A 9,655-nucleotide genomic window follows, 5' to 3' on the forward strand; every position below is an offset into this window, starting at 1 on the left:
TTTTTCTTCAAAAATCAATTTTTTGATCGTTAATTTAGTATTTCAATTGTCATTTTGATTCATTCTTTCACATGTAGGACTCACTTTCTCTATAACGATGAAAAAATCAATTCTCAAAATCACTACCGAGAAGCCCTTGTTTGAGCTCCATTCTTCAAAAAAATTATTTATTTTTTTCAAAATTCATTTTCAACCATACATTTTTCAATAAAATAATATTATACGCAAACCAAAAAATTTCTCTTAACTTTTAATTACACATTCTTCATCAATCATCATTTAAAAATGCGATCTTTCCCTTAAGACATGGATCAAACAAGGGCTTAACATTTTAAAGTTATTTATTTACTTAACAGTTTGACTTTGAAGATTATATGTAAATTTTTAGATCAGTAAATCTATGCAAGTTCGTCTCAACTAACTTCGACCCTCTAAAATTCAACCACCACGAACTAGAATCAAGTTTCATTAATTCTAACCCTGTTTTGATCGGAATTTACAGTGCTGTAATTTGACACGTGTAGTGTACGAGGAGAGGATTTTCAGTCCCCAGGTCATCCCACAGGACGCGCAGAAATCAAGCAGCAATACGATGGAGTTTCACGTGCCGTGCCTGTGAGTCACGACACTGTGCAGACAGAGAGTGGGTTGGGACTTAAATGCACGCTTAGCTGCTGTTGACATTACCGTATAGCATCTCAATTAAGTCAAGAATTTTATACAAGATATGTATTGTAGCCCTAATAGCTATTTTTGATTGCTGATTTTACCCCCCCCGCCCGCGCCCCCCAACACACACTTGAGCTGAGCAGCTCATTCGTGGCTGCGGGCTGCCCCCAATCCCCACTCCACCCCTCCCTCTACTCTCGTTGAACATAAAAATTAACTTTTTCTCCTAAAACTGTATTCCTTAAACGGGTTTCTTGGCCTATTTGCCATTTTTTTTAGCTGGGAATGAGGTCAATCGAGCAAGTAGGAACGACAGGGATGGCTCAAAGATTCAATTTTTATCTTCCAACCGTGTTACTGCTTCTTCTTTGTTAGTACTTATAGCTTATTTGTGCAGTTTTTTGCTGATAGTAGTTATTTCTTGCGCCATATGTTACTTATAAAATGCTTGGCTTTCAAGAAACCAGCTGAGGCATTTAGCATTCTTTTTGGTGCTATGTGGGATTTGGTTAATAGGTTTTAAAAATTTGTAATCTTGTGCTTAGATTTCGATCGAAGATGTGTTAGGTTTGAATTTGGTCGGTTTATTGTGCTAATTTTTGCTGCATTTGGCTATTGAGTTTTTGATAATTTTATTTCTTATATATGATGTTCCGTGGTGGTTAATTCCTGCAGAAAATGTATTGTTGGCCTCTCTAATCCGCTAGACACTTGGAGTTATATTTAGTTGTTCATACAAGTACAAAGTGTCCATCGTGTTCTTCATAAATAAATTATGTTTTAGGGGAAAGTTTTTGGGAGGCACAGAGAGCTTGAGATCACGCTTGTGATTGTCTTCTTACTTCTTGCAAAGAACTTGAAAAGACGAGTGGATATAACTCTCACATTGAAGGGGAATCATTATAGATCCGTGTTATTGCTCTTGTAGTTGAGATTATGGCTTGATTTGTGACATTTTCTGTAAGGCATTGTCAGGATTTTAAGTTGAGATCATAGAATCTTGACGAATAGAGCCAGTGAAATATATCTTTGAAAATTGAATATAGCTCCATAATTTGCCAATCCATGAATTACAAGTTTAGATATGGGATGAAAAGTGAATTTTTGCTGAGAGTGAAATGACAGAGCTGAAAAAGAAAGCTTCAATGCCGGTAAAATAGAAATTAGGCTCGAGGCTACTTCACTCTCATTTTAACTCTGGAAGCTTCTGCATTTTATACCACATTGCTTGAATATCATTTCAGCTTGCATGATTCCAGTATTCACGAAAAGAGAAGAAAAACTCACCATTCAAAACTTCAATATTGGCATTTATCATTTAACATTGTACAGGCTTGCAGGAATCTTGTTGCACCTCGTTGAGTTTACTCAAAATTTCTGTGATTAAGGATAATACAAAAGATGTACTTTTGCCAAATACTTCCCCTACTTCAAGTCCTCAGCCCTTTCTTCCTGTTCTTGCACCTTCTCCATTGATACCATTCACGAATAGCACTGTCCCCAAGTTATCCGGTTTGTCTCACATTGTTGATTTGTTAAAATAATTTGAATTATGGAATTAGTTTACATATTGTACTCAATTTACTTGTCTTTCTGCAGGACTTTGTACCTTGAACTTTACTGTCATCACAAGCATGATGCGAGTGACATCTATTGATTGTATGGCTGCATTTGCACCATTTCTAGCTAATGTTGTGTGCTGCCCGCAATTGGAAGCCACACTAACAATTCTGATTGGTCAATCTAGTAAAGATACCGATTCACTTTCTCTAAATGGGACTCTTGCAAAACATTGCCTTTTGGATTTTGAGAAGATTCTGGTGGGTCAGGGGGCCAATGAGGATCTATTTAAGATATGCCCTATTCGTCCGTCAAACCTTACGGATGGTTCTTGTCCGATTAACGATGTTAGTGAGTTCGAGCGCACGGCGGATTCAGCTAACCTTCTTGCAGCCTGTGGGAAGATTGACACTTTGAATGAATGTTGTGAGCAAGTTTGTCAGAACTCAATAGTGGAAGCTTCTAGAAAGCTCGCTGAAAAGGCTTATAATCTCACGAGCCTGGATGGATCCCGCATGATGTCTGACCTTTCAACTAGGGTTAATGATTGCAAAAATATTGTCCTCAGGTGGCTTGCTAGTAAACTTGATCTTTCTCAAGCAAAAGAAGTTCTTCGAGGATTGTCTAGTTGCAAAATTAATAAAGGTACAATGTGAACACCGAAGTTCTCTTTGTGATTTATGAGTTTGTATATTGCACTATTTAGACTTGGGTGTGAGGAAGTATATATTTAAGTTCTCTTTTTCATCGTTTTGTTTATTTCCTTGATGAGATTGTAACTCCCGTGCTTCTCTGTTATTGCTGCTTCAGTTTGCCCTCTGAATTTCCCCAACATGAGCCATGTCATAAATGGCTGCAATGATGGAATAAGTAACCAGACAGAATGCTGCAACGGTGTGGAGAGCTATGTGTCTCTCCTGCAAAGGCAGAGCTTCATCACCAACTTGCAAGCTTTAAATTGTGCTGCCTCACTTGGAGTAAAATTACGGAAAGCAAACATTACCAAAAATGTTTATACCCTATGTCATATTAACCTCAAGGACTTCTCCCTTCAAGGTTAGTTGTCTGATTCCGCCAGTCTGAATATCTAGCATGTTTGGCTAAGCTTCAAAATAAGTGAAAATCATTTTTAAGTAACCTTATGCTTTCAAACATGTTTGGAAGTTACTTTTTTTGAAAATAATTCTTACCTCATTGTCAAATTAAGTAACTTACATATTTCAAATTTAATCACTAAAAGAAATTACTAATTTACTTATAAGTAAACTTTTTAAGCTCAGCCAAAAATGCTCGTCTTCCAAAAACAGAAAGTAATTTCAGATGATGCTAATATATGAAAGGATTTTCATTTTGTCTTGCTGATCTGATCTGGCAAATGACAATCATCGTTTGACTACACCAGTAGGTACACAAGGTAACTTTTCGACTTGTTCACTTTAGTAATTTCTCGCCTATATCTTCAAGTTGATATTTTTTTGTCAAAGCGCTTGATCTTTTGCCCCATAGGATTTTATGGGAGAATATAATTTTATTATCTGTTACTTCTCAGCAGCTGCTAAATTTTTATTTACAAACTGAAACTCATTGTGCTAGTTTTATGTAATGGAGTTATTTCTTCACAGCTAATGACAGTGCTGGATATAAATCACTCCGTTTTGGACTCGGAATTTGAAATTCGATGACATGAGATATTATAATGACATTGGGAAAGATTTGAACTTTTTGCTCCTAGAAGACTCGTAAAATTTTCAATTATAAATTTATGCCTTTCAATATTAAATGGTTTAAAATGTAATAGATTCTAATTTGACATCTAAGTTTGGTTAAACAAGTAAATCATTAGAAACCTCTTATCAGTTTAACCCTTGTTAACAGAACTACAACTGCTTTCTTGAATATCCTCATTGCTCAGTATAGTCTTGATGAAACAAACATGTTTGGCTATGCTTAAGAGTTACTTTTAAGTAACCATTTTTGACAAACATGTTTAATTTTTATTTTTATAGATTTTCAGTTCATAAACTTAACTCTTTTAGAAATAGGTCTACACTTAATTTCTACAACAGTGCCTTTGCATTTATTTATTATTATTTTTTTTTCACAGCCTAGCCAGACATGACATTGTTATTGGGGGTACAATTTCTTTAGAAAACAAAATATATTTCAAAGTTCAAAATTAGAAGCAGAAGTTGCCACTTTTATCATCAAATATTTTTTGAATCTTTCTTACCTAGCTTACATAGTCACTTGATTTAAAATAGAGAATCAAAATTTTGTTTTCTTCCAAAACTTTGTTCCTCATTTTTTTAAGTGTTTGATTCTCTCTATCTCACTTTCCCTTGTCCTCTGTTTTGAAAATAGACTCGGGATGCCTTTTGCCAAGCTTGCCATCAGATGTAGTATTAGATAAATCGTCAGAGGTTAGCTTCGTCTGTGATTTGAATGATAACATTCCAGCACCATGGCCTTCTACATCTCAATTAGCAGATTCGTCGTGCAACAAGAGTATCTTCTCTTGAATACTTCTTCACTTTTTCCCACTGTTCAAATTGTCCCCGTTTCAGTATAACTACTGACTTATATTCGAACTTTCTCTGACTGCAGCTGTCAAGATTCCCGGACTTCCGGCAGCAGCATCCGTACAAAGCAGTAAGTTCATTTTTCTGCCACCAGTAATTCTTAGATTGTACCATTTCTCTGTCAACCTTCTATCAATGTATAAAGGTAACATGTTAGTATTTCTTGCATACCAAATTCTATTAGGGGATAAAATCCCACATCGATTAAGGATAAAAACATAGATCAACTTATAAGGTTTTGGATTACTTCTCATAACAAGGTTGACCTTTTGAGATGAAATTCTAATTCTTAACATGATGTCAGAGCTCATTAAGCTCCAACAAGCGATTCGATCCGATTAAGACTTGATAAATCAATGTACGGATTTCAAGATTGGTAAGGTCTTGAGCGACTCCTCTTAACAAGGTTGTCCTTTTAAGATAGAACTCCAAATCTTAACAAATTCACAGTGTTTAAATCTATGAGGTGGTTTAACACGAAGTAAACAAAGTTTTGGGATCAAAGTTTCTTAAACTTTTAGATGAATTAAGAAGATTTGTTGATATATCTCACATCTATTCAAATTACAAATTCAGGATCAAGTCGAGTATCATTGTCACGCTTAATGTCATTCCCTCTCCCCTTATTTCTCAATGTTCGCCTTGTATATCAGCTCCTTTTCTGAGAATGTCCTTTCACAGTATAGTTTATGCTATTAACACTACTAATGGGAAACACAATGATCAAAATCATGTATATTTTATGGGTGCATAATTATTTTAAGAGGGTAATACTTGCAGCAATTGCAATTGACAACCACTATAATGGCTGAGAAAATACATTGAGAAATATTTTACTGTTCATTGATCATTCTGTTGAGCATGCATACCTGTTTAGTGTTTTTCTCGTTTGCATTATCATTTTTTTTAACATCTGAATTTTTGTATTTCAGGTCGACACAGTGTAAGCACAATGAATTTTCTTCTGCTTTCTATGGTCTATGCTGCTCTCGTGATCATGTAAATATCGATAGAGTTCGATCTTTGATTGAAGGTGATAACATATTTATTGCATTCGCGAATTTAGTTCAAGAAGTTGAAGGAAAATGTGCTAAGTTCTGCATGAGGATTCAGTTCCAAGAGATCAAAGGAAATTATTTAAAATTCCCGTTTAAATACAAGTCTTTACCTCAGTTAAAAAACGACTTGGAGGTGATTTGTAGTCAAATTTTCATTTATTTATTAGTTTAGAATTTTTGTGCAATAAAATTTTACTATAAGATTTGGAAACTCATGCAAGTATTCCAACTTGATGTTCTTGTATATTTATAGAGAGAAAATACAATATAATTTCTTCATTTTCAGATGATCTTGAAAATTGAAATACTGTACCAGCAATAACTAATGATATTGACCCATTCTTTTACCCAGTTTACATTTGTATTCACTAGAATTTTTCCCCCCCTGAAACTTCTTTATGCTTATTAAATTGCCACTGATAATTAATTACCCTCAAAATATGAAGTAATGAAAATGGTGGCTATACTGACGCCACATTTTCTAATAATTAGCATGTAACACATGCATTGCAGGCATTCTGCAACATTATTTGGAGTATGTTTTTTTTATTTACATATTTAAATAACTTAGTCCAATTAAATATTGTGATTTAAATATAATAATTTGATGTTTGAAAATACGGTGCAACATATTTTAAGTTTTATAAATTGTCAAAATAGCTACATCTTCACATTCAAATTCGAATAATAATATGCATATCAACACCTTAACAATTATAAATAACATGCTAATACACCATGAACATTAGTTCATTAAGACTAAATCATTAAGATTTTTAGATTGACAGAATGCTTACTTTTGTTGTTTATGCTATTTATTTCTATAGCAGCATACTGCATCAAACAAATGTGAATATATCTAAAAATTATGTAATTTGATTTTTGAAAAAATAAATTTACCGGAATAGAGGAAGTGAATGTTTGTAATTTTAATGACATTTATAAGCAGTAAAAATAAGTGACTTTAATGGCTATATTAACAAGTAGATGAACTCCAACCACCTTGAATATTTCCATCCCTAAGGCCCTGTTCTCTTTACCGTTTTCGGGCCGTTTTCTGTTTTCGGTTTTTCAAAACGGTGAAAACGTGTTCTCTTTCCCATTTTCGAAAATGAAAAAAAAATTTGTGATGAAAACACAAAATGACTTTTTTGTCGTTTTAGGCATTTTCAGTGTAAAATTTGAAAAAATTGAAAACGCAGGAAACACACCTTTTTTTTTCTTTTTTTTTTTTTTTTTTTTTTTTTTGGAAGAGGTGGTGTGGTGATTCTCAAAATTTCAAAAAAAATTAAAAATTAAATTTTTTATTTTTTATTTTTTTATTTTTGGTGTTTTGAGGTGGTGTTGTGGTGATTCTCAAAATTTCCAAAAAAAAAAATTCATTTTTTTTTGTTTTGAGAAAATAACAAAAAGAACGCATTTCAACAATTTCAAAACAAACACTCAAAACACAAAATTCAAAATGAATTCAAAACTCAAAACACAAAACTGAAACACAAAGAGAACACCCCCTAATTTGTTTGTCTGTTGTTAGAAAAATTAAAAATAAAATGCTATATTTCAACAGAATTTGTGGCAATTTGACGAGTGATGATTGCTATTAAAAAATTTAAAATATTTAGTTAGTGAATTTGTGACAATTTGACAATATTTATTTCTAGTAAAGCTTGTCTCAAGTTATAATAGTAGTTGTTACGCTAGACTTCAAAAATTTTTATGTGGGAGATACACGACAGACGAATTTGGGCCCACATTCCACATCATTCTACGTAGGTGACAATTTGGTTGAACCCCCGTGAAGAGGTCGAACCCATTTGTTGGAGTCGACCATATATGAAGAATCAAACCCTTATACAGGACGAGTCTGCAACAGATTTAGTAAAAGATCTTTTATACAATTCTTAGTGAATAATTGATGTGACAATTCACTACTACTATCGCCCCATTCGGCCAATCAAGTTAAGTTTGAGTCTTGTAACAGACTTTAACTTTTAGATAACAAAATGGTATTAATATTAAATGTTTATGATTCATTGATATTTATGACAAGGGACCTCGACCGCATAGATGAGACCACGTATACTTTCATCCTAGATTCAATATTCTTCATTTTCTACTATAAGAACTCACAGTATATCATTTCAAAGGTAATACAACTTTAGACACTCGAACTATAACCTTATTATCTTTACTAATACCATCTTTTCCCTAAGGTCGAACTCCTTCTTACATAGAAGGCTCACGTCTAAAGCACCTCTCACACTAAAATACTTATTACTTTAATTGACTTGATCGTCGGAGTGCTCACAGCTAACTCCACCACTACCAGAGAAAGTCCCGTATAGTTAACGATTTGTCATATTGTGTAGGAATCAAGTTTACGTGAACGTGAGAGATCTTGAAATTTATTAATCATGTTGGAGGTACAAAAATCGAGGTCAACAGTAGTGATGATGGATGGTATAATTCAAATGTAAATTTCATCACAAGATCCTCCATTATTTTTCATTTTGGAAATTTCTTCTTGTTCATAGTTATATATATTTTGTAAGGATTGTACTATATGTACACAATGATGCATACAAAACATTACACCCCCTCTCAAATGAAGGAAAGTTCACATACAGTAAAATATTCACGGACCTTCCCTCCATGTGAAGGGGTGTAATTTATTGTGTACACATTATGATGTACACTACACATAGAATAATCCATTTTGTAAACTAGAAATATAGCGAGACTATAATTATTCATACATTATAACTTATATTTCAAAAGTCACTCCAAGATTAAGCTACACAAAAGCTCGATAAAATTGTTTTAGGCCTCAGAAGAATCCAGAAGCTGATCCAGTGCTTTTCATCTTGCCACGTGTCTCAATATAGTGAAACCCCTCCACTGAAAGAGTGTTATTTCATAAACACGTTTTTAAGCCAATTTTGGTCGAACATGCATCGCACAACATAGATATACTTATTAAATTGCAATTCATAATTAATTACCCAATTTATTTAGAGGATTAAATAACTTGTTGCAATTGAAAACTGTGATTTAAGTATAGCAAGTTGGTGCTTGAAAATGCGATGCAATAAATTGTTAGTTGTATAAAATCATCAAAATAACGACATCTTGAGCTCTTTTAACAAATCTTTAACATATACGCACTATAAAATGTGTTCTGGCCGATTTTCATTAATATTAATAAGTTCTATTTCTAGTAATGATATTTTATTTATTTTACCTTTTCATCAATACATTCACCTTTTTGTTAATTAAAATAAAAAACTTCATTTCAACACAAATGCTTCTCCACACTTTCTCTAGTGTCAAAGTACATAAACATGGTAGATTTTTGCTACTTTTGCACATTATTCAGTGCTAATCACTTATTTCAGTGCTACTATTGCTTGTGTTATTGGCATATCAGCAGGTTAACGATTATTATTAATTACTAATACACCATAAACATAAGTTAATTAAAAGTAACTCATTAGGTTTTTTAAAGTAACAGAATGCGTGCCATTCGTGTTTATGCTATTTCTTTCTATTGAAGCACACTGCATACAACCTTGAATATTTCTTTAAAAAAAATAAAAAAAATTTATATATATATATATATATATATATATATATATAAATTTGCGAACTGAAACAAAAGATTTTCTTGAAATTTTAGAAAAGGTTTTGCTTCTTTTTTGAAGTATTCATATACTTGAAGAACGAGACTGGGTAAAATTTGCTCTTCAAGTCCATGATATTGAAACCATGTTTGAAACCAACTCGGGAAAT

At 33.0% G+C, this 9,655-nt stretch overlaps 1 protein-coding gene across 4 annotated transcripts; it reads left to right on the top strand.

The window, feature by feature from the left end:
* The first annotated feature begins 390 nt into the window (after positions 1–390).
* LOC111395955 (uncharacterized GPI-anchored protein At1g61900-like) lies at positions 391–6,213 on the top strand. Of its 4 annotated transcripts, none has more exons than XM_023022192.1 (9): positions 391–1,039; positions 2,002–2,181; positions 2,269–2,874; positions 3,040–3,285; positions 3,632–3,643; positions 4,591–4,649; positions 4,834–4,878; positions 5,741–5,751; positions 5,842–6,213. In XM_023022192.1, exons 1-9 carry the CDS (start codon positions 955–957, stop codon positions 5,843–5,845), a joined length of 1,248 nt encoding a protein of 415 aa, XP_022877960.1. In that variant the 5' UTR covers positions 391–954; the 3' UTR covers positions 5,846–6,213. The 4 variants fall into 4 exon arrangements, with proteins under 4 accessions (XP_022877960.1, XP_022877959.1, XP_022877958.1 ...); XM_023022191.1 differs by having other exon boundaries at positions 392–1,039; positions 4,591–4,734; XM_023022190.1 differs by having other exon boundaries at positions 392–1,039; positions 3,635–3,643; positions 4,591–4,734; positions 5,741–6,213.
* The last annotated feature ends 3,442 nt before the right edge of the window (positions 6,214–9,655 follow it).

Source organism: Olea europaea, chromosome 6, assembly GCF_002742605.1.
Source record: "Olea europaea var. sylvestris chromosome 6, O_europaea_v1, whole genome shotgun sequence".
Lineage (NCBI taxonomy): Eukaryota > Viridiplantae > Streptophyta > Magnoliopsida > Lamiales > Oleaceae > Olea > Olea europaea.

Coding starts and splice junctions, on each gene's coding strand:
- LOC111395955 (XM_023022189.1), top strand. CDS start 955: ATGAGGTCAATCGAGCAAGTAGGAACGACAGGGATGGCTCAAAGATTC. Junction 1,040..2,001: donor CGTGTTACTGCTTCTTCTTT/GTTAGTACTTAT, acceptor AACATTGTACAG/GCTTGCAGGAATCTTGTTGC. Junction 4,735..4,833: donor AGATTCGTCGTGCAACAAGA/GTATCTTCTCTT, acceptor CTCTGACTGCAG/CTGTCAAGATTCCCGGACTT.